The 26444-nt window shown below is 40.3% G+C and overlaps 1 protein-coding gene across 1 annotated transcript in view; it reads left to right on the top strand.

The window, feature by feature from the left end:
- ITGA5 (integrin subunit alpha 5) overlaps positions 1-26444 on the top strand; it is an 805866-nt gene that overhangs the window by 390320 nt on the left and 389102 nt on the right. The window contains exons 12-13 of the mRNA XM_044083969.1: positions 3004-3209; positions 16133-16324. Coding sequence (XP_043939904.1) covers positions 3004-3209; positions 16133-16324 — 398 coding nt within the window. The remainder of the gene's footprint in view (positions 1-3003; positions 3210-16132; positions 16325-26444) is intronic.

Below are 26444 nucleotides of genomic sequence, written 5' to 3'. Positions count from 1 at the left end.
ACAGGGTCTCTCTGAGAGCAAACCCTACATTTATGCCTAAGGTGGTATCCATTGTAGCCCTTAACCAAACTATTCATTTGCCAACCTTTTATCCAAATCCACAGAACAAGGGGGAGAAAATTCTGCATTCTTAGGACGTACACAGACCACTTAGATTCTACTTGGACAAAACTAAAGTTTTCAGAAAGACAGAACAGTTACTAGTGGCATATGCCACAGCATCACAAGGAAAGGCTATCTCCAAGCAGACTATTTCAAAGTGGATAGGTCACTGCATTCGTTTCTGTTACTCACAGCATGGCAAACCAGTGCCTAAGGGCATTAGGCCACATTCAACCAGAGCTGCTGCCACTTCAGCAGCCTTTCTCAGGGGAGTACCAACCAAAGTCATTTTAGAGGCTGCTACTTTGGAGTTCAGTGCATACCTTTGCAAAACATTACAATCTGCCTCTTTACTCTAAATCCAGGGCAGGCTTTGCCACTGCAGTTCTGCAGGTCCTCATAGCCGCTCCTAGCTCCAGCCTCCCACCATAGCTTTGGGACTCAACCCAAATGTAATGACTGCAGCAGTGAAACACGAAGAACATAGTACAGTTGTGTACACTTACCATAAATGTAGATGTTAGTGTATTCGCTGTTGCAGTCCAGGTTACCCACCCGCCATCCCTCTTATTTTTGCTGGAACTTATCTTTACTTCTCTAATCTGTACAACCTAGGTGGTGCATTTGCTTATAGATGAAGGAAAAGCTTATTTCTGGTGCATGTATGTTTTATTTACATAAATTTAGCCTACCCTTTTGGGGGGCACCTGATATCTGGGGCAAGTAAAACTGAATAAAACGGTGTTGGCTCATCTTTTATACCCCTGACGACCTGACGTCAGGGAAGAAGTGACCGCAACTGACGCAGGACCCAAGACTTTGGAATTCAGGCCGACTGAGGGCAACCTGCCAGCAGGATAACCCAAATGTAATGACTGCAACAGTGAATACACTTGAACATCTACATTTATGTTAAGTGTACACAACTGTACTTTCCCTATCCATGGTCAGGTGTAAGTGGGTAAATGTTTACCTTGTGTAGTACACTTTGATGTGAAATTTATGATTTTGCTCTTCAATAAAGTGAATACCAGCTGGTGTAATTGAGAGTGTTTTGCCCTTCCCCTTAATGGTTTTAGTGTATGTGTGTGTCTCTCTCAATGTAAAGGTTTAAATTCTGCCCCACACAAAATGCTTTTCATTTCAATCTGTCAAATAGTTTGGTTTTTCTGGTTGATTCCTTTGTGCAGGTTAGGACAGGTAACACAAAGCTAAAGAACTAGATTAGGAAAATGAGATTTGAGTTTAGTATTGTAGCAAAGAATAAAATCATTTTTATAGGTGTATGAATCGTAAAAGAAACCGATTTGTGTTAACAAAAAGTGATCAGCTGTTGCGACCCCTAACTGGGAAAAGCCGAAAGAAGAAGAAAATATATACATGGAACTGTATGTCTTAAGCATACCTCTCAACTGACCAGATTTTCAGAATGCCCAGATTTTTGCCTCATTTTTGGTCTGATCCTCATATTTTTTATTTTGTAGTAAATCATTAAATATTGAAGTTAGAAAATAATGGTAGATATTAATTTCAGACTTCATACACTTGAGAAAATTCATGCTAATGCAAAACCTGTTCTATCAACTTAAGTTTATAGTAGCAAAGTTTAAAAAAAAAATCCCTATTTTTGGGCCTTTTTCCCCCCATTATTTATGGCTTTACTTAGATTTCTTGTGCAGGTTTTGTACTTAAGGTGTAAAACATGGAACAGAGAAAGGTATGAAAGTACTTTGAACACAGAAAGAAGTTAGTGTTGAGCGAGATTAGGAGTGTTCAAGTATGGCAGAGCAGGGTTGGGTCACAGGACCAAGGTATAAATTAGTAGGGAAAGTTTAGGTTATTTAGGCTTGACAGGATATACAAGTTATTGCTCTATGGTACCTTCTTGGTGCAGTGCTTGATTTTCCTGGCTTTTTGTAACAGAGTGAAAGGGGACTACAGTGGTCCCGATTGATCAACTTACTAGGTAATGGGAAATGAATAGTAACATTTTTATTGTGTCCTGTTGCCGGAAGTTTACTAGTAGAAGAACATAAGCATAAGGGTAGTGATTGCATAATTGTTTTAGGTAGGCAGGTTAAGGGAGGTGATGTCTAGGAACTACAGTGATAGTGCATTGAACAAATCCATTGAGGGTTATGGAGTAGAGCATAGTTTTCTAGCCTAAAGTTGAAAGAATTATTCATGAGGTGTTAGAACTAGAGGTTCTATTGAATATTTGTGTGGAAAATTAATGGAGATTATTCCAGAGCTGTGTTTGTGTGTGCGTGTGTGCGTGCACGTGTGCGTGTGTGTGTGTGACGGGTAATACCATGGAAATGTGGTGGGAGTTGTACAATGGTATGCAAGATGATTATGTACTTTTGTAATGCATGGTTATGCCACGATACCTGCCCATCCCTCTAGACATACTATGACATTGCCAGTTAGCAGTTATTCATTTGCGTGTAAATTTGACAGCATTAAAGAAGGAAGTCAATGTGACCAAGAATACCACAAGGCAGCCCACCCTATAGTCAAGTGATTCCAACATTGTATATCAAGTATAACTGTGTACATGGCTAAAGTACCCTGTGTATTGCCATAGAAGCACTTTGTTGACTAAAGACTTCAGCAGAAGTGCTTGCTCTTTTAAGAGTACATGGTATTGCGTTGACTTGTCTAAGACTGAAGCCAGTGTGAATGAGAAATGTTATCAGTAAGGCATTGTGTCATTAAATTATGTAGTATTCTGAAAAGTTATTTTATTTGTACGTATATATCTGATGCATGCACACTGAGCTACTCGGAAATCAGTTTCATCTTGTGTGGAATTGGGTGTCTTTTGAACATCAAGCTGCAAATGCAAAAAGTTTAGTCTTAATTATAGAAAGCTGACAGTGACTTTGTTTTATTCCCTAGTTTGGATGATCTACTGGTTGGTGCCCCAATGTATATGGAGAAGACAATGGATGGTCGATTGCAGGAAGTGGGCAGGGTATACATTTACCTGCAAAACAGCTGGCAGGATGGCAATGCCACAGTGACCCTAACTGGCAATGAAGAGTTTGGGCGTTTTGGGTCCTCCATTTCACCTTTGGGGGATTTGGACCAGGACGGATATAATGGTAAAGGATTTGATTTTATTTTTTATTTTTTAGTATGCTGTCATTTGACAGGGATTGCCATGCATATTAGGTGACAACTCTATTGTAAGCTTAGTGAAATGGATCCACTTTGGGCTGTGTTTGCTTTATTTTTAGTATGTTGTGCACTTTCCCGATTCTGGCAGAATACTACATGGGAATTTAGTTTAAAAAAAAATTGCTGTTCTAGAATATTGAGGGCTAACTTACTGGATCAGATTCAGGATGGACATTTTGGATTACAAAAATCTGCATTGAACATAGTTGCTTGTGGAAGTAAGGGCATTAGTAAAGGCTGTAAGCCCATGTGGGGGCAGACTCTAACTGTACTTTTAGAGGATTAGGATATGGTAATGAGAGAACACAGGTGCTGTTTGTAACATTTTAATGTATTCATTTATTGCACTGGTAAAATAAGCAGAGGTAAGTGTCTGTGCACATGGTGTGGGGCAGGATCCCTGCCATGGTTAGTATCTGTACAGGGTGTGTTTCAACAGCAATGTCCAAGTAACTTTCTCAGAGTCTCATAGCTTTGGAAGGTGTCCAGTATTTGTAGAAAATGCCAGTGCCAAACATACAGGTGTATGCCCTTGCACAAGGAGGATAAAGTACTTTGGAATCCTGCCTGCCTGTCCTGAAGAAGGACAGAGAATGTTACAGTAGGATGTTATAAGTGGTGTTGTATTTGCTCCTTACCAAGGAGTCCTAAAATGTTTTGTGGGTTCAATTTGGTTTGCAGTAGACTTGGGGTATGGTCTGGGCTTCCAGATACTGGGCAAGGCTCTTGCCACCCCTATAATGCCTCTTTTAGGTGGTGTTCCAAAGACCATATTACCACAACATCTACAAACAAATGCAATCTGAGGGTCATGCTGCTCAACGTTAGAGGTCTAAATCTCAAAATGCACTCGCTTGAAGCACTCCTCAAAATGGAGAACATTGACATTTGTGTTGCAACAGAGACCTGGTTTAAAGCAGTAGAAAGCACTCCTCCACTACCAGGCTATAACTCATTCCACACCTTTATGCCCGAGAACTTGGACCGAAGCCCCAAAGGCGGTGGTGTTTCCATATTCATAAAGGATGCACACAATTCCAGACTGGTAGCCCAACTTAAGCATCAGAGATGCTTCAAGTGCAGCTTTAACTGATGGGTAAGACAGCAATTCAAGTCATAGCCTGCTGTAGGTCCCCAACCATGTCCCAAGACTCTGACTACACATTCCTAAGCACCTTGGAGAATATTGGGGGTCCAACCTAACACTTTCATACTGGACAACTTTAACTACCCTTCCATTAACTGGGAAAACTACTCTTGTACCAATACACTTGCCCAGTGTTTCCTGGAATTCATCAATTCCAGTGCACTAGACCAGCTGTTTCTTACCCCCACTAGAGGGTAGCAACATCCTTGACCTGGTCATTACTAACATGGGCGACCATTGCTCTACAACAATAGTCAACTCCTCCCTGGTTAGATCCAACCACAAACTAATCACCTTGGAAATACACCCCCCCCCCCCCCAAAGGTAACCACCATGAAAAACTTCTCCAAAGCTAACTTTGGGCTCCTAAGTAACATCACGGCACCCATGCAAATGGAGAATAGTTGCATGACTGCTGAATCCTACACCAATTCACTGTACGAACATGTGCACACATGCATGAATCTCGCCATACCCAGTAGAACCAAGACTCTCTTCTCCAAAAAAAAATGAAGCCAATCTGGTGGTCCCCTGCCATAAACACTCAACAGGTGGAAGAAACTGATGCAGAATAAGGTGAAGCCTCAAGACTGGAAAAACTCCCTTATCGGCCTCAACAAAAAGTTGAGATACCTCATCAAATCCTCTAAAGCTAGGTATGAAAACAGGATTGCAGCAGATAATAAAGACAACCACAAGGCCTTCTGTAGTTATGTAAAGAATCTCCATGGCAATACCCAGATTTGTTCTGAGCTACTGCACAATGGTACCTCCTATACCAAGCCAACAGATATTGCCAATAATACTGGCCAACAGATTCAGTGCCAACTTTACCCCTGTCCCCCCAAAGGACCAGTCCCAATACCAGTAGATTGATAGGCATCCAGTATTACTGCTGCACAAGTTAACAGTACTGTCCAAGGCCAAGAATATAGATTCTGTGGGACCCGATAATATCCGTGGCTGTGTTCTACATGAACTATAGAGTGAACTGGCACCTCACCTGTGTGCTGTGTTCAACCACAGCCTCACCTCAGGCTTTCTCCCTACTGAGTGGTGCACTGCTACAGTCATCCCTCTCCACAAAGGGAGGAGCAATTACAGACCCTGGGAACTATCTTCCCATTAGCCTGACTAGTCTGATATGCAAAGCTTTGGAACGCATTATAATGGACATAATAAACAAGGATATAGGGAATCTCCAAACTCTGGATCCCACACAGTTTGGTTTTGTGAAGGGTAGATCATGCCTGCTCAACCTGGTCAACTTCGAATTAGTCACCAGAGCTGTGGATGAAGGCAAGGTGGTTCATACAGCCTACCTTGATCTGACCAAGGTCTTTGATACCATTCCCCACTCAAGAATCCTAGAAAAACTCACTAAACTAGGCATCAACCCGTATATCTCTAGGTGGGTTACAAACTGGCTCACAGATGGAACCCACAGTGTGAAAGTAGTTTACTCCAAGTCAGACTGCAGACCAGTCACGAGTGGATTCCCACAGGGTTCTGTCCTTGGTTCTCTCCTGTTTGGTATCTACTTCTCTGACATACAGGCCAACAAGAAGAGACACTGTCTGACAAAGTTTGCAGACAATTGCAAGTTGGGAGCTATTAACTCCCCCAAGTGATGTTGACATCCTACAAAAAGGCCACACTGAGACCAACGACTGGTGTAAGAACTATGGCCTTATGCTCAATGCCGAAAAGTGTCTTCATCCCGTTTGTGAAAAACCCGGTTACCATGAATTATCACATTGATGGTAGTCCACTGAACACAGAAGGTGTTCGAGATCTGGGAACACAGGTTGAAAGTCCTGTGTGGCACATCTCATTACTAAGGGCTTTGCATCCAGGAAGAAAGAGGTCATTGTCTCCCTCTACTCTTCCCTCATTAGGCCAGTCAGAGTACAATGCCCTATTTGGCATATGCCTCACTAGACACCTGCAACAACTGGAGAGGCTGCAAAAAGTACTTCACAAAGAGGATCCTAAGCCTTAAACACTTGTCCCAACTATTCTCAGTCTCATATTGTCTACTTAGAGGTGATCTCTGCTTGACTTACAAAGCCATGTCTGACTCAGCTCTGTTAGAAATGCCACATCTAAAGAAATCCCAATCCCTCCGCACCACATGCTCCAGAGACCTCAACATCATTACCACAATCAACAGACCATGCTGGAGGGACAGGTTCATAACCCAGAGACTACCCATGCTATGGAATAGACTTCCCATACATGTCAGCGCACCTCACTGGCCCTCTTCAAGAGAAATCTTGAGTAGATAGGAAATAGAAAATTCACCCCGGGGATCACTCCAATGGCTCTACTTGACAGAGGCGCTAGGAACTAAGGTCTGGTGGCACAATGCCAGGGTAATCCTATGGGCTAGGCTTGTAAAGGCTCCAGGGGCTTTAGCCTAGTAGACACGTATGAACCTATGAGTAAATATACATTGAAAATCCAAAAATATAGGGGATAGTTGATAATGAAAAAAATCAGTCTATGACAAAGTTTCAAGTGAACATTGTAAGGCAGTAACAGAATCCATAAACTGATTTTTCTGTCCTTTACAAGCACGCGCATCACATTATTTCTCACTTTTTTAACTTGACTGAGATTGTGACGAGGCCTGTCAACGTCAGGTGCCTGGTTTTGCATTCTTTAAGGGATTCCACAGTTGCATTCCATCTGCCAGATGATCATTCGCTTCATAACAGACAAAATTTAATTTGCCCTAAAATCTATCTTTACTTGCCTACCTTGAGAGGCACTGAAAACGTCTTGTCATTTCCTTTGTGTCACATTCTACTTGTTACCAGATAAATTACAATACTTTGAGTTCCTATTTAATAATTTCTGTGCCCGTGCTTCCTGTCCACTGTTTTTATATCCACACTTGCTGTTCTTCCACACTCCATCCTTGCTCATTTTGCAATCTCATAACTCTCCTGTGCACATACACTTGGTTCACAACCCTTACCTGTTAGCTGCCCGTTAATATATTCATTCTTGTGCTCTCCAGCTACTTTCAGGAAATAATGCATACCACTGTCATTTTCTATGCTCTTTACCTCTTAGTGCTCGTTAATATTCTATTCTCATTATGCTGATTCTTGCTTTCCAACGTGCCTCTCTCTCTAGACCATAAGTTTTCACAAATAATCTAGCTTCTGCCACCACACATGGCACACTACTACAATACGCAGATGACTCGACCATCATCTGCACAGCCCAGTCCCTACCCAGACTCCAAAAAGTCACACAGGAAGCCTTTTCCTCTGTTGAAACTTGGTTATCCGATGCCCAATTAATACTCAACCCAAACAAAACTAAACTACTCATCTTCCAACCCACCAAACATACTCAAAACAACTCTCACTTTAACATCACAGCAAAAGACAACACCACTATATACCCAACTGAACACACCAAATTGCTAGGAGTGAAAATAAACTAAAATTTGACATTCACATATCCATGACCATAAAAAAGTCCACAAAAAACTAGGAGTGTTATACAGAAATAAGCATCTTCTCACCAAAGCAGCAAAGATTTCAATAGCAAATTCCCACCTTATCTCCACCCTACTTTATGCCTCTCCAATATATACCAACCTAAGGCAATGCAATCTAAACAAGCTTAGAAAACTGCTATAACAAAATTGCCAAATTTGCCACAGGGGCATCCTACCATAGTCACCACTTTCTCTCACTTGCTGAACTGGGCTGGCTTGAACTCCCTCACCTCCTTCAATGGTATCAACTCTCACTCGCCCACAAACTAGTAAACCATCCACTAAATGTCCCATCCCTCCAGAATCTACTCCAACCCTATTGCACCTACCAGACCACTAAGATCCAGCAACAAAAATCACTTGCAGATCACTAAAGCCAATAACTCTGCTGGTGAAACACTATTCTCTTGCACCATAGCCAAATTATGGAACTCCCTCCCACCCACAATTTCCTCTGTACCATCATGCACCCACTTCAAAACTTTACTAAAAGCGCACCTAAAAACATGCTGGCTATGCCCTTGCAACTCCCACTCTATCACCCACCCCATCCAACCACTACCTTTCTTTCCACTCTTCTAACTACCTTGATTATAGCAAGCTCATATGCGTAGTACTTGTACAGCAGGAACTTCTTATTTTAACATTTGTTAATGTCTGTTATGTACTTCACAGGTAAAGATTCTAGTTGTCTACTGATGTACTATGTTCTTCATCTGTAAATATGTTGTAAGTAATTGCTATGTAAATTGTTAATCGCTATTTAATCCAATGTAACTACTGTCTGTTTATTTTAACTGTGGAGCTTTTCTCCCCAGGCCTCCGCTGAAAATGGACCTACGTCTAGTTGGACACTCCCGGTCAACAAATATAAATAAAAATAAATAAATAAGCCTTCTGAATATATTTTGGTAGGACCTCTGTTGGGGGTGTGTGTTTTAAATATGTATGTCTACCTCATTAAGTCGACACACCACAATGTCAACAGCAAGAAAGACTGTCGTGAAAGGTCAGCATTAGAAACACCAACACTAAACTATGCATGTGAGTAAAATCCTTGCTGCATGCCACCAACAAAAAGTTTTTTGCAGGGGGCAAGCCCTCTGATAATTATGTATACTAACTCTGAGATTGCACAATCCCTGATCAAAGGGAATATTCCCTCACCCAAGGATTGTCAATCTCGTACAATTGTTGACCTTTTGCAGTTGTCTTCCTTGCTGATGGCATTCTGGTGTGTTTGACCTATTGAGTGTTGCCGTGTGTGTATGTGTACATTAGAACAAACACACCGTAGTGTAGAACAAACTCTATGTAAACTCAAACCAAAATCTTTTACTTGCAGCATAACGGAAGCTATTTAATAATTTTAGTGCTTTCATCCTTTAATATGTCAAAACGTCATCAGAAATGAAAAAAAAAAACTCTCGTATACCAAAATTTAAATCCTGTACCAATGGGTCACATGATTATTTAGAGCCAATGGAAACTTGATATCCATTCAGTTAAATAATGTTTTAAAAAAAGCCTTCCATACAATTTAAACAAATCTTTTATAAAAGAAATGAATCTCTATGTATAAACTTAAAATATAAATAGTTAATATTGAGTATTAAAATCTTTGTGCTAGTAAAAATAATTTTATATTTATAGACTTATTCAGATTTGGTTCTTTGTCAGTGGCCTGTCTAATCTGACACTCTGCTTTACTGCAGTCTAGTAGCATGTTATAATTTCCTAAAAAAAAATCCAAACTTTATCAACCACAAAGAATTGAAGTTTTCTAAAATCTTGACACTTTGCATAGTTTGTAAACTGATAGTTTTCTTATAGTTTTCCCAACTTAGTAACTTGAACTTGCATCACATGTTGCTAAATATAACACACGTTTGGAACTGCAGTCAAACCTACCCTGGACCAAATTATCCTGGCTTGCTATTAAACATGCAGTATTTAAATTTACTACAGTGACACCCCAACCCCATGTGCAAAAATGTGAAAAGGGGTTCAGGATGGAGGTATGGACCAGAATTTACCACATTTATATGTACCAAATTTCAATCATGTAGCTATATTCATTTCTTTTGTTTTAGTAAAATAGACCTAACATTATTTCTTTTATAAGTGAATGGCAGATTACTTCCAATTGCCTTCAGCAAGTCTTTATTTCCAAGAATGATCTTCCAATTATAAAAAGTATATCTTATGTCTGAAGTAATAGGTTGTGGGGAATACTCCATCATACCGTGGATTTGAAGACCCATTTGAATCTACCCTTCCCTGTTAATTTTTGTAGAATCCATTCTAATACTATTTCAGTTTAGCTTTATCTTGTCTTGTTATATTAGATTCCTCAATAATGTGGGACAACAAATCCAAACTGTAACCCGTCTTAAGGAAGGATCCTTTGAGGTATTCAGCCTCTATAGAAAAAGTTCAGTTACAACTGCTCAATCAACTCAATCTATTAAACTGTCCCTTAATGATTCCCTTTTTTATATGAAAGGGATGTTGACTTTTTCTGTGTATAATAATTGTGTAAATATTTCTTTTGTATAAGTTTTGCTCATAAATTTCTTACTGTTTTAATCTAAAATGATAGTAATATCCAAAACATTAACAATATTGCCAATAGTGCATTTTAAAAAACTGTACTGTCATTGGCATATCTTAAAAAAAAAAATTGGATGCTCCTCTTTGGTTCCTTTCCAAAAAAAATAACTGGGTCATCCATAAACAGTCTGTAAAACACTACTTTTAGAAAAATCTGTGGGACCTGAAATATTCTAGTTCACACCACACCATCACTAAGTTTGCAAAAATGGGAAAAATCCTTGCTCCCATTGCTACTCCCATTTTTTGTACATATTTATTTACATAAATGTGTGTATATAATATATATATATATATATATATATATATATATATATATATATATATATATATATATATATATAGAGAGAGAGAGAGAGATGGAGATGTACAATTTGTGTACGTATATTTTAGACACGTGTATGTGTGTGTGTATATATATATATATATATGTGTATATATATATATATATATATATATATATATATATATATATATATATATATATATAATAAAAATAGAGATATAGATAATTTAAATATATTTGAGGAATGCCTTGTGCACCATTTCTTTCCACAGGTGACTGGATGGAGGGGTTTTAAGTGTCTGTTCTGCAACCTATGGCCCCAACAGCCTGTTTTAAGCTTCCCTTCACCCTTGGGTGGTAGTTTGGTAAAGCAGGATGCTTTCTGTTTTTCATCTAAGTGGACACCATTTTTGTACTCGCTGAAGTCAAAATTTTCTGCTGAGGCTCCCATTCTCCCAGATTTTGTCAGGTACTCTAAATTGTCAGTTAACAGCTCTCTTATTGTAAGCCATCATGGTAAAGCCATACTGGCAAATATTTCAGAATCCTTCCATCATATGCATGTATTTTATGAAATGGAAGAGGATTCTCTCAGGCAAGGGAAAGATCATTCTCTGCTGCTCTCCATTGATTAGTCAGCCTTCATTGTTTCTGCTATTGTGGTACAGGTTGGCTATAATTTGGTTGGTTGGGATGCTCATTCATTGTTTCCTGGCTGAACTGTTTAGGATATTTTTGTGATGAGCCTTATAATGGGCCCTTAGTCTAAGACCCATTTTTTGTGGGATCTTAATTTTCAAGTCTGTCTGAAGGATCTCTTTCATTAATGGTAATTCTTTCCCTTTTTTTGAAGAAAGGTTCAGAACTGCAACTAATGTTTCACAAAGACATGGCCTGTCTAGGTGTCACCATTTTTTCTTAAACTTTTGTGCTTACTAATCTCAGCCATTCACTAACCCATCAAATGTTCATAGTCAGACTGACTTGATCATCAAGCCACGCCTTTCCTAATTTCTGCATTGTCTGGGTGTTATGTCAGCTGTCTCCTTTTCCATCGACTCTGTGCCAGTCTCCTACTTAACAGCAGTCATACCTGACTGTAGCAGGTCTTCTCTCTAACGATCCATCCCTCTCTTTAGATTTCCTCATTTTCTCTTTCCTTCTTTCTCGGTCCTAAATCATCTTCACCAGATTGCAGTCTTTCCTTCATTTGTACCTAAACCACTGCAACCTGTTCTGTTTGATTTACTGTGCAATTGGAACTGCTCTTTTATGTCCTGATTTCTTTCTATTCCACAGTGTGCATCCTACCCACCCATCTTAGGTATTTAAACTCCATTACCTCTATCTTCCTCAATTGCTCTGCAAGGTTTCTGTATTATACAGTAGTACTAGTTACACCACTGTGCACCTTACTTTTTAGCTTCTTTGGCAGTCTTCTGTCACACGTTAACCTTGACACTGTCTGGGCCAGCTCCCCTCTGATTCTAGGTTTGACTTCTCTTCTCAACTGACCCTCACAGATATTTGAAGCTGTTAACCTATTCCATCATTTTCTCTATCTCAGTTGTCAGCTTTGTTTGATTTCCTCCATTTGCTGCCTTTACAACTGTCTTATCTGTATCTTTCATCCCACATGCCTTCTGTTTTGTACTCTGTTCCCCTGTCCTTTTGCTGAAGTTCTTGTTCGGAGACTGCTTGTAATGCCACATTGTCTGCATGCTTTACTGATTTGTCCATACCACTCAACTGTACCAAATTCCTCTGTATTTCACGGTTTTGAGCCCAAAATAATGGGGTACTGTGAATTCCCAAGTGGCCCCTTCAAATACCAATTTACTTGTATTACTTTACTGTTTCTGTAGCAATCTGAACCTGCTGAGGGAGAATGTTGTGCTTACAACTTTACTTTATAACCAGTAGTAGACCTAGGTAATTATGTCAATTTTCGTGATGTAATGCGTATACGGAGTTCAGTGTAAACTGACGTGCATCGCTCACAAAACCTGACAACTGTGTACCTTATGCTCTTCTACTGCCTCTTCCATGGGAGTTACTTTGCTCCTTTTGTGCTCCTTAGACAGTCCACAGACACAACACATAAGAATTTAGTATTTTCACAGAAGAGCTGCAGCAGCTTTTGATGTATATACAACACACTGAATCTTTATTGCATGTCTCTCTGCTGTCAATCGCCTGGCAACCTTGATTATTTTGGAAAGTTTTCTATTCACCTGGAGTGTGTGCTGTCCTAGCAAAACAGCCCTGCATTTAGGACAGGTAGCCAACCCAGCAAGTGTCAGTACATTGCTTGCAGAAGTAGTGCCCACAGTATGTCCTCACGGGATTACTGAAGAAATAGAGACATACTGCCAGTCATTCTCTCAAATGAATTTGCTACTGGTTATGTGCAACATACTAGCAGTAGTTGCATTGGATATGCTAACAAAAATTATTTAAGCTCAATGATCTAGCCTGTGTGAAAAAAATGACAAAGAATATATACTTAAACAAGTAATGCTATTAGATGCTTTAACGTGTGCGAGTGCAAGTTGTTTCAACAAGCGCTTTTACCATACCTCTTAACCTCTTGGCCCAAGAAATATGGACAAAGCCTGCCATAATGTGGGGACAAAGGCCCAAAAATAGGGACATATTTTAAATATTGCTCTTCAAAACTTAGAAAGTAGCTAGAATAACACTTTTATTAAAACACTTCTCTAAAGGGTATGAAGTCTGAAAGTCATGTATGTCATTTAATTGTTCAGATCATCACAGTGATATTAACAGAAAACCACACATTTTGAGGAACAGACTAAAAATTTGAGGCAAAAAGTAGTCATGCTGTGAAAATCTGGACAGTTGAGAGGTATGGCTTTCACTCTTTGGCTTTGTTTACATTGAATCGCAATGAGCCAAGTCATTGTTGCTGCCAAAGAACCAGGTGGTGGTTGATTAGCAAAAATAAATCAGACTAATCATTGTCTTGTTAATAACATACCCAGTGGAAGTTGGAAAGTAGAAAGGAAAGAGGATTTGCAGTCCGTGAGTGATTGTTATAAGTAGTTATTACAAGTATTTTTGTGGCTGATGGGCTCAAGAAACCATGTGGTGGTACAAGGGACCTACTGCCATATTGGGAGACTGGATACTAATCCAATTGCAGCTGCAGTGAATTTAAGTGAAGTGGGACGACTTAAATTTTTATGGGAGAGCAAAGCAGTGGTTGTTGCAAGTCGCATGTCTGTCAGTACTAATGGAAATATTGTAATACTACATAATGTGAAGAGCTTGCATCAAGTTAAGTGCGTTATTTTAATCTGACAGGATTTAATTTGTGCGCAGTGTTTGTGTATTGCATTTGGACTAAATCAGTAGCACCATAAAACACTTGTTTACTGTACTTGCTGAAACATACATTGACACTTTGCTGGTGTAGTGACAATCCAGGAGCTGGCTGCCATTAAGAAATGCTAGCTTGGCTACATCTCAGAACTTGGATGGCTGGCAAACTGCCCACCATTTTCATAAGTGTCATTTTTTTTTCTTTATAAATTCTTCAGAATAATTGCGTTATTAATATGACGTAGTCTGAAACCACTATAGTTTGGAGCAAGTAGTTTTTATTCTGAAAGTAAATCAGCTTTGCAAGTATTAACAAAGAAGTATACAAAGTCCGACGTTGGCAAATATGACGCATACTTGGCTAACAAAAACCTTTCACTTAATTTTTGATGTTTCCAGGTTGAGAGATATGGATTTGTACTCTCCTACATGTTTGACAATGTTGTCTATCACCTGTCTGAACAGCAGTGGCTCTGAGCTGAACCACAATGCACAACCACTCTCTCCGGGAAATACTTTGCGAGTCTGAGTACTGTTTCCATAACAGCTGGATTTTTAAAATCTGTGCTTTTAAACTTGCTTGCAAGCCCATTCTTTGGATCCTCCTGACTTGAGTTTTTCTATTTTGGCCAAAAGTTTGGTGGCAGGTGCATTCTCTGCTGTGAGATAATACACCGTGGATCAGAAGTATACTTTGAGTGATGAGCAAAAAAAAAAAAAAATATATATATATATATATATATATATATATATATATATATATAAAATATAATTTGCTTTTTTCATGGAATTCTGCTTTTGGTCACAAAATTAGCTTTTGGGTATTACAGTTGATAGGTGGTCAGAAATGCACTTGGGTTAGTGTGTCTGCAAGAGGGTAATCCTTTTCCTTTGAGTACTGTAACTGTTGACTAAAGATACAGGAGGCATGCCCCCCACCACCACCATCATGAGAGATGTCACAAATGAAATTTTCTTTCATAGTTTGAATGGCATTTCAAATAGTTACAATTAGAACTACATTTAAACTGTTTTTAATGGTATATGACCGCCTTTGCTACATTCCTGCTACTATCTAATCTTTAGTGGCATTGGAAGTATAACTGTACTGACTTGTGCTGTAGTAGTTTTTTCCAACAGTGCCAAAAATAAATCTGCAGAGTCGTTCACTTTAGTTTTACTTCACTGTTGTAATTTCCAGAATTATAGAGATGCAAGACAGCAACTGATATGTAGGTGCTTGTATTGTACATTTAAATAAATTAAATAGATTTATTTCAAGTCTGTGATGTTTCGTTAATGCTGCTGTCAGTTTGCTGAATTATTTTGTGCTGGTAATTTGCTGTCCTTTTTTAGTTAACTTGGTGTATGTTGTCCACAGTTATCCCACAATCAAGATAGGGCTTTTAAAATGGGTGATCTTTATGCTTTTGTGCCTTGTATGAATACCTACTCTGTAGTTCCTGAGCCACCTTTATGGTAAGTTGATAGAGTGGAGCGTAATAGTGTCTAAAGCCTTTAATATCATCCATCCCAGTTATCGGGGGGGGGGGTGGCACAAATCATTTTTGTTAGTGTTTTTTTTTTTAACCGGAACTGTGCTAGTGCATCTGGGTATGTAGCACTTAATTTTTTTAGGTCCTGATGCTGTAATACCTGTTGCCTATTAAGTATCCGCTGGACTTATGGGCCAGTCAGTGTGACAACTAGCAGAGTTATTTCCTCATACATTTTCATCATCAGCAGAAATGTATACAAGCTTGTTGAAGCAATGTTTTAACAGACTGCAAATTGAAAAAGCGTTAAGAAGTGTATTGTTCATTTGTTTTGGAGGGAATCGCTATGTGGGCTTAAATTCATGGAATTGTTTTTTGGATCCTCTAGGAGGATGTTTTTATTTTTTAATACTAAACTTTTGTGTTCTGTTTTTCTTGACTAGATGTTGCAATAAGTACCCCTTTTGGTGGAGAGGATCGGCAAGGCATTGTGTCAATCTATAATGGGAAAAGTGGTGGGCTAAGAGATAAGCCCTCTCAGATCCTTCGAGGGCAGTGGGCCAGAGGCAGACTGCCTGCCTGTTTTGGATTTGCCATGCGTGGAAACAGAGACATTGACAGAAATGGCTACCCAGGTAACCACATTCGAGGGCTTTAACAATGATTTGAACAGTTGCTACAATAAGTGCTTAAACATGAGGCCATGAACTTGGAGATGAGGTATCATTTAGCATGTGTTACACATATATAGGTTGTTCTAAATGTCAACAGATTCTGTATTTAATCTTCAGTGTTTTATGTAGAAATGAATGTGCAGCGAAGCAATATGGGGAAAAACTGCAGTGACTTGCATTGTATATTTATTTCATTTATTTGCATGCACGGAGACATCTGAAGATGTCTTCACTCTAAAAAGTGTCTCTAATTGGTGTGTGTATAGACGTACTTGCATAACTTTTACTTTGGAAGTAAAATAACTCCTCCAGCAAGTTTTCAACATTAGGAAGCAGAAGGTTATATGTCAAAAATAGAAAAAAAATTATGTAGTTCAAAAAAAAAATTTGCAAAATAATTTAATAGTTAGCCTGTACTCCAAGCACAGTAATGCTTCCAAGGTGCATTGTTGTGCAAATAACAGCCTTCCAGGGGAGTAGAGACCCTCTGCCTACAGTGTTGGGCCTCAGAACGACAATGGACATGCATTATTTGCACAGTGACAAATGCCTTGTTGGGCATTACTGCTTTGCAAGGAGCATTTAGACTTTGAATTGCAACTGTAGTCCTTTTGTATGGCCTTATTAAAAAGTGTATCTTTTGGTTGGCGAATGTTGGCGGTCCCTATTTCCAGAAACAATTTTAGGCATTTGCATTTTGTACATCTTTCCTTTATGGGCACTGCTGCTCTGTAAAATTATCTTTTATACCTTCTTGGATTCTGAATTTGAACAGTTTTGCTATTTATTTTGCAGTGGTGTTATTTTGTACAAGTGTTGGTAGCATTTTATCTTTTTTTTTTTTTTTTTTAAAGCCGGCAGTATGTTTACAGTTGAAATAATTGGTCATATTGTGGATTACTTCAGGATTCATATTTGCTTAGATAATTGACCACTATAATTGGAAATTGAGCAGCCCTGTATTTCTAACAAAAAAAACACCAAAGGAGGAAAAAGCTGCATTACCACATCCAAAAAAACAATGACTTCTATTCCAAATGAATATCTGTTTAATTCCACAGCATGTAAAATAATAGAGAAGCACAATGAAAAATACAGCAATAAATATCAAATAATCCAGAAAAAATATCTTCTCCAGAAGAAGATACTTTTTCTGGATTATTTGATATTCATTGCTGTATTTTTCATTGTGCTTCTCTATTTTACATGCTGTGGAATTAAACAGATATTCGTTTGGAATAGAAGTCATTGTTTTTTTGGATGTCGTAATACAGCCCTGTATTTCTGTTTACGTGTGTGTGAGTGTGTGTACTTTTGCACACATGTTTAGATTGACATAGCGTTGGTAGTGAAGAGTTATTGCTTCTTTAAACTTTGTGTTTCATTGGATGTGACTGTCGACTCTATTATAACCTAAGTGGTATATTTTCCCCGAGTGATTTTTGATTTACTCTACGAAAATGAAAGTCCCTCCACAGTTAGCAGAGTACACATGCCTACAACTTCATTGGACTGTTACATGAGGACATGCATGGAGCGAACTTTATTTTTTTTGGCTTGGACGGCCGTGCTGCATGTTTGTATGTGAAAGAACACATGTTAGAGTGAATGCACAACGCATGAGAATAACAGTTCCCTTTTCTTTCATATTGGTGCAATCCTAAGGTAGTTAGAGATCTGTGGGGACAGAGACCCCACACTGGGATGCCTGAAAGCATAGTGACTTTTATTTTAGTTTAACCAAACAAACACTTTGGCTTGTAATTAAGCAGTCATGCTGTGGAAGTCTGATGGCTGGCAGTACTGTTTGCAATAGGACTGATAATGGAAGGTAGTTGTTTGTACATGAGTCAGTATGCAGCTGTGAAACCTGTGTTGTAGTGTTCTCCCTCCTAGATCCTAAATAAAATATTTCTCATTTCCCTCTTGCTGTATATTAGCAACATGTTGAATGGTGTACCTTTTTATAATGGTTAACAAGTATGACAGGCAAGCACTCTTGTAAACTTTTTCAGGGTCATAGTCTTTGCAAAATACCGTGTAGATCTGATGGGATTATTGAAAGGTGTTAGCTGGAAGAAAAAACAGCAGCTGTTTATTTTCTGCATTCTTTTAATGACTTTATGGTTGACATTGCAGAGGATAAAGAATAATTGTGTATTGTTTTCAAAAGTGACCCTGATTTTAAGAAAACTAGTTCATAGGAGAGTGAATGATATGCTGAGCAGTTATTTGGCAGATGGTTAGACTAACACCATTTGAAATTCGGTACCAAAACTTATAGAAGCATGCATGTTGAACATAAATCTTTAACACTTCCTCTGCATCACATTTTAACAAGAAGGTAAAAGTGTCACTGAAAGTGATGAGAGACACTGGACTACTTTTATCAGGTAAGCGAATGTCAGGCTAACAATATCTGAGGGCAGCATAGATGAGTGTTTTGATGCACAGAGAAGTATCGACTTCTGTGCAGATAATTGGTCACCCTTTGTTTGGGATACTATTTACAGCAGTGTAGGAGCTCCTGTTTGCCATGGCAGATGAAGGCAGTTTGTATGAAGATGAAAATGCATATGATCGATGCATTTGTGCATCAGTCCTTTGAGGAGAGGAATACGGTTGGTTAAATGCATTTCCCAACTGGGTAGAAGTGCTGGTTTCAATGCTCTTTTCAGCCATGGCCCAGGCTCTAGCTGTGCTTGTAGTAGCAGAAAACAAGGTTATAAAGATATAAAATGATAAAAGGGCAGAGTACTGAGGTCACTGATGTCTGCAGTGTATGCTTGTTACTCCTCATTGAGAGGTTAACGTGGTCTGAAGCAATTATTTATGACCCTTGGCCAGGGATCTTTGATCTTGGTTTAAACTACTAGCTTGTTGTCTGACTTGGCTGGGTGATGATGGGACAAACTTTGAAATGCTTTTTCACCAGCAGTGGTTTTAAATGTTGGCATGGTTAGGATACAAGTGGCATAGTTTGCTCTGCGACCTTAAGGGATTCTTATATGTTTTGAGGCCAGGTTTGGGGGGGGTACTTTTTTTTTTATTTAACCTGTGCACTACATTGCTCTTCAGTGATTGGTAGAGGTGGACAAGCCAGAGCTGGCTCAAGCTGGACTATAAGCTCTTTCCTGGCTAGAGTTTTCTTGTGTTAGAGCTGATCCACAACTTCAGATTTTTTGATTAACTGCTGACTGATTCAGACCAGATTTTCAAACTGCTTTCTATTAAGATCACTCTACATATCAAAGCATTGTGTGAATGCAAATGTAAAAGGGAATAAAATATGCCATTGCAGACTAGTAAGCAGCATACAACTTCTGCCTGTGGTGTACTCTTACTCCTAGTTTTTCTTGGAGAAACCTTCCAGTCCTTGAAAAAGGGTGTCTGTATGTTTACCTTATTTCCTTGGATGTCCTGTGCTAATTAGCTAGGTTAGTAGAGTGCTTTGGATTCTCCCCTGCTACTTTAAACTCAAATTGATTGTTTCCCTCCCTTCCCCTACCCCCAAGTGTTTGCTCAGGCACAACACACCAAAGGTTTTAAAAACCCTGGATGCCATATTTGCTCTACCTTTGCAGCTGAAAGCCCTCCAGGTGTAGCATCTCTAGTAAAGTGATGTTATTTTTTTCTTTTTCTCAGTGTTGTCTTCCACACTGTAAACTCACTGTCCCTGTTTTTTTTTCTCTAAGGTAGCTTTCCAGGTTTTTTTTTTTTTTTTTGCTGGTATAGTTTATTTTTGGATATTAGCTTGTTTTTTTTGCTTGCTCCCATTTTCACTAAACCTGATTGAGTCCCTCTAAATGATAATTAGAAATACTCTGTTGCTGAATGATATGCATGGTAAATGGGTGAAACTGCTACATTGTTGCAATATTTTCTGATAATAGGATATTACACTGACTGCTGCTGAATAAGATTGGTTGTAGAGTCTGAATGTATTTGTTGTGTTGACTTCTAATAGGCTATGTTCACTTTCTCTGCTTTCTGTATAATATTTGATGTCTGTGCTTATTTTTATGTCCTTATTTTATTGCTTTTAGTCTTACATTCTTTCCTTTTGTTGTCTTTGCAACTTTTAGAGCCACTGGGCACCTGATCACTTTGGGTCTCACCCCCCCCCCCCAAACATGTGTGAGCAAGGAATCCTCTCACTCCAGCTAAAAGCAAAGAAAACTCTAAACGGCAATCATCAAAAATAGACTGCAGCCCCAAGTTTAACATCAGGAATATTGTTGCTACTTGTGTAGTGTAGGTGCCTGCTTTTGTGACTACTGTTATGCCTTGTTAGTCTGTTACTGTCAGCTAGAGTGGATACCCCAGGGGCGACAGATGCAAACCTTCTTCCTCTTTGCCCACCTCCACCCCTTTCATCCGTTTCACTGTTGATGCATTTTGTTTAACTTATTTGTTTTATGTTAAGGTATTTAGCTCCTCTCAATAGAGTCATAGCCTTCAGTCCCTCCTCTCAATACTTATTCTTCACTAATTATGTACTACCTGCTTGAATCTCCTTTTTAAGCCAGCATAGGGGCTCCTCTGAGTTTACCTGCACACTCAAATTACCTTACTGATTTGTTTTCCTTCCTCTTGTGCTGGGTCATCTCGCTCTGTTCGCCCTCACTACGCTTGGGCTCACTCTGCTCCCCTACCCTACCCCCATTCCCACCCCTACTTTCATTTCCTTTATACTTCTCTCCCCTCCAACCCCCTTCATTTCTGACTAATGCCCTCCCCCTCCCATGTAGCTTAATCCTCTCCTACTATACTTCATATCATATACCCTTTCCAACTCTCCTCCTCTCAAATCTGCCTTAGTCCCTTCTCTATCACCTGTCTCTTTAAACCTCCTACACCTTACTGTTCTTACTAACATTCACCCAACTCTTCTCTGCTATGTCACCTCACCACCTACTTATCCCCTCTCTCCTCCTACTAGCACTACATACTATATACCTCTTCATTACATAGCATCAACACTAACTCTCTCAAACAACCATCACCATTATAGCTACCTTCACACAATTCTAATCTCTCCTCACCTATTTCTTATCTCTCCTACCGCTTACTATTCAATTAAGGCATGTCCTAATGTTTCACTTCCACATTCACAAAACCCATAACTCCATGTACACTTGGCCTACTCCCTCTACTGACTTATTTCACTGATGTACTACTGGATGGCGACATCCACTCCACCCCTGGATCACCCATCAGCACCTCTTACAAGCAAACACCCCCTCCACCTCAACCACTTTGACAACACTCCATATCCACAGTCCATCTCCTAAATCCCTAACAATTTTCTCTCTAAATATCCAAAGCATTGTTAACAAAACTACAGACTTGCACTCCTGGATTGATCTCAACTCCCCCCCACATCTTAACCCTCTCAGAAACCTAGTTTAAACCTCACATCTCTAACTCAGAAATCCTCCCCCTAGGCTACAATATGTTCCATGCAGACAGAGCAAACAAAAGAGGTGGTGTTGCTAACTACTCCAACCAACTTACTCTCTCTCCACTCTCACTTTCCATGCCTAGCTTTGCTCATGCTGAAATGCTAATAGTAAACTGTCACCTTAACCACTATAAAAAATGTACCATTATATCCATCTACATCCCCCCAGGGGAAAACATTCCTAGCCTTGAAAACTTTTCTTGCCTCACCCTAAACGTTCCTTATGAAACCGTTGTACTTGGTGACATAAATATAGATTGGATCACTATTTCTTCCTCATCTCCTTCTCAGTCTCAATCTGTATGGCTTCCTCCAACTAATATCTTCCCCTACCAGGTCCAACAGAAGCTCTACGTTAGGATCTGTAATAGACTGGATCCTTGCTTCTGACCTTTATCTCTACCATAACCCTGGCATTCTCCATAACTCTCTAAGTGACCATTCCCCTATTTATATCCCAAGATGCTCCCAACACCCTCCCAAAGAACACGTTTACATTGAATGTCGTGATCTGACTCACTTCAATTCAGACAATTTCATCTCCACTTTGTCCAACATAAACTGATCCTTCCTTAAAGACCTCCCCCTTAATGATGATGTATCCTCTTTCAGTACTCTGTTTCTAGATGTACTAAATTCCATGGCACCTTCCAGGAAAATCAGCGAAAATTCAAAATGTGCTCCCTGGTTAAATAAGCAAACATGCTCTGTCATGCATCTGAGGGATGCTGCCTGGAAAACTTGGGCCAGAAATAAAACTCCTCCCTTACTCCAAAGCTACAAAGAACTTGGAAATAGGTGAAAAAAAAAACAAGTTATCAGAGACAAAAATTCTTTGCCTCCAACCAAATTAGCCCACATAACCCTAAAAAATTTGGTCTACCATAATTATCCTCCACCCCGGTAATCCTCCTACCCCCAACCCATTCCCTTTCAATACTGCCTCAGAGACTGCTACACTCTTAAATAATTATTTTATTGAAAGAATCCAAAAACTAACTCCAAATAGCTCTACTGTCTCCTCTCTACCTTTAGAGCTGCTCTCTCCAAAGCAAAAAACACAGCATCCATGGGACCTGATGGTGTCCCCGGCTGTGTGCTCCACGAACTCAACGAGGAATTAAACCCACAGCTAGGACAGCTGTTTAATCATAGTCTTACCTCTGGATACGTACCCAGGGAGTGGCGCACTGCAACTGTGGTCCCACTTCACAAAGGCGGTGCCTCCACCGACCCTGGAAATTACCGGCCCATTAGCTTGACAAGCCTTATCTGCAAAGCCATGGAGAGGATCATAATGGACCTCATAAATAAAGACATAGGGAATTTGCAGACTTTGGATCCATCCCAGTTTGGCTTTGTCAAAGGCAGATCATGCCTTCTAAACTTGGTTGACTTTTTGAAACAGTCACCAAAGCCATTGATGAGGAAAGGCAGTCCATACAGCCTACCTCGATCTGGCGAAGGCCTTGATACAATACCCCACTCGGGTATCATTGAAAAACTCATCAGCTTAAATGTTAACCCATACATCACAAGATGGGTTGCAAACTGGCTGAGTGACAGAACCCACAGGGTCAGAGTTGCTGGCACCATGTCAGACTCAAAGCCTGTCACAAGTGGTGTACCACAGGGCTCAGTCCTGGGCCCACTCTTGTTTGGCATCTACTTTTCCGAAGTACAAGCAAACACAGGAGGGTTATGGCTGACAAAGTTTGCAGATGACTGCAAACTCGGCGCCATAGTAGAAAACACATCTGACACAGATATCCTTCAGAAGGGTCTCACAGAAACGGATAACTGGTGCCAGAGCCATGGCCTAAAGTTAAATGCCAAAAAATGCATAGTCATACCCTTCGGAAAAAACAAGGTTACGGCTAGCTACCAAATAGGTGGCAATCCACTGAGCACAGAAGAAGTTATCAGGGACCTGGGGACCCAGGTTGATAGTAGTCTGTCATTCGACACCCATGTAGCTAAAGTAGTTAGGAAGACCTTCTACATTGCCCACCTTATCGTGAAGGGATTCTCATCTAGATCAAGGGAGGTCATAGTCTCCCTATACTCATCACTCATCAGACCAATGATTGAGTACAATGCCCCATTCGCAATGTATCTGACCCGTCACTTGCAGCAGCTGGAGAGGCCACAAAAGTTCCTCACCAAAGGATAAAGGGTCTCAAACATCTGTCCTATGCTGCCCAACTGAAAGAACTCCAGCTCTATTCAGTCGCCACCGCTGCTCAGAGGTGACCTTTGCCTAACATACAAGGCCATGTCAAACCCAGATTTGATGAATATGCTTCACCTCAAAAAATCTAGATCCGTCAGAGTCACAAGGGCGGGAGACTTAAACCTCGACACGGCTATTAATAGGGCGTGCTGGAGGGATAGATTCATCACCCAAAGACTCCCTATGCTGTGGAATAAAATCCCGGTATATGTGAGGCAGAGCACCTCGCTGGCCTTGTTCAAGAGAAATCTTGACCAATGGATGGGAGATCGCAGATATACCCCAGGGATTACCTCAGTGTCACTGCTCAACAGAGGCACAGCAAAATAATGGGTATAGTTCCCCATACTAAAGGGGTGGCGTAAGCCACAAAACTATGGGCTAGGCTTGTAAATGCCCTCGGGCAGATAGCCTAGTATGAACCTATGAACCTATGAACATCCCAGTCCTCCTTCCTCCAGTACATTCTCCCTACAACCAGTTTCCATTGCCTTCATCAAATCCCAGCTAAATAAACTTTAGCCCTGCTCTTCCTCTGGCAATCTACCTTCCTACTTTTTTTAAAATTGCTTCCAATGCGCTCTCTTACCCTTTCTCTATCCTTATTAATAGTTCTATTATTGAATCTCTTGTCCCAGATGTATGGAATCATTCTACACAATCCCTCTTCACAAAGTAGGAAACTCCACTGAGCCATCCAACTATCGCCCCATTGCTATACTATCCCCCTTTCCAAAATTCTAGGTGTGTGTACACACAACTACTTAAACACCTGCTATCTAATAAGCTTCTTACTCCCACCCAACACAGCTTCAGACCCCACCACAGTACATCAACAGCTCTACTCTCATTCACCCAAACAGGAGCAGAAGCCCGTGACGACAACTTACTAGTTTCCTGCTTATTCCTTGACCTCTCCAAAGCATTTGATACGGTCTCTTACTCTAAACTGATAACTAAACTCTGACCTTCATCTCTCCACCCCCTCTTTAAGCTGTTTTTCTGCATTTATATTACGTTATTGAAAGATGAAATTGGTGAACGCTACTTCATCTAACCCAAAATATCTAAACCACATAATATTAAACATTCAGGATAGCAAATTTTTTCCTTGGGAAAAAATTTGCTATTCCGAAACACATACACACAACACAAGCACACCTAAAAGACATCAATACACATGCATACACTTATAATCCTACAACTAACCCTACACTAAACTGTACATACACTATCTATCCACTTACCTTAACCCTAACCCTAAGGTCCATCACTATCGCACACTCACCTAACCCGTGCCCTAACCCTAACTCACCTAACCCGTGCCCTAACCCTAACTCACCTAACCCGTGCCCTAACCCTAACTCACCTAACCCGTGCCCTAACCCTAACTCACCTAACCCGTGCCCTAACCCTAACTCACCTAACCCGTGCCCTAACCCTAACTCACCTAACCCGTGCCCTAACTCACCTAACCCGTGCCCTAACTCACCTAACCCGTGCCCTAACTCACCTAACCCGTGCCCTAACTCACCTAACCCGTGCCCTAACTCACCTAACCCGTGCCCTAACTCACCTAACCCGTGCCCTAACTCACCTAACCCGTGCCCTAACTCACCTAACCCGTGCCCTAACTCACCTAACCCGTGCCCTAACTCACCTAACCCGTGCCCTAACTCACCTAACCCGTGCCCTAACTCACCTAACCCACCCCCTAACTCACCTAACCCACCCCCTAACTCACCTAACCCACCCCCTAACTCACCTAACCCACCCCTAACTCACCTAACCCACCCTAACTCACCTAACCCACCCCTAACTCACCTAACCCACCCCTAACCCCTAACCCTTACTCACCTAACCCCCTAACCCTTACTCACCTAACCCCCTAACCCTTACTCACCTAACCCCCTAACCCTTACTCACCTAACCCACCGATTAGGATTAGGGCAACCCTAACAACCACACAATCGCACACTTACCTGAACCCGACCCGTAAATCTCCACCACAGTGCTGAAAATAGCGAAGCCACAGAATTGGCCAATCAAATTCCTTCCCTGGGAAAGAATTTGGTGTTCTGCAGCTTCGCTATTTTTAGTGTTCAATTAAAACGGGTCGATATTAGAAAGTTTGAAGTTTTATGTTCTGATACAGACCCGTTTTTTTAGCTACTTATCTAATAGAAAACAATTCTATACGCTGGAAAACTGTCACCTTCCAGTTTCTTCCTGTTAACACTGGTGTCCCCCAAGGTTCTATATTGGGTCCTCTCTTGTTCAATATTTTTACTAACAGTTTATGCTCTGCTACCAACCTCTCCACACTTTTACAATATGCCGATGACTCAACCGTTACCACTGCCCACAGCATCCCAGAACTCCTT

The sequence above is a fragment of the Protopterus annectens genome, chromosome 9.part0 (assembly GCF_019279795.1).
Source record: "Protopterus annectens isolate FY-2018-M chromosome 9.part0, PAN1.0, whole genome shotgun sequence".
Lineage (NCBI taxonomy): Eukaryota > Metazoa > Chordata > Ceratodontiformes > Protopteridae > Protopterus > Protopterus annectens.
This window is presented reverse-complemented; position numbering and strand designations above follow the sequence as displayed.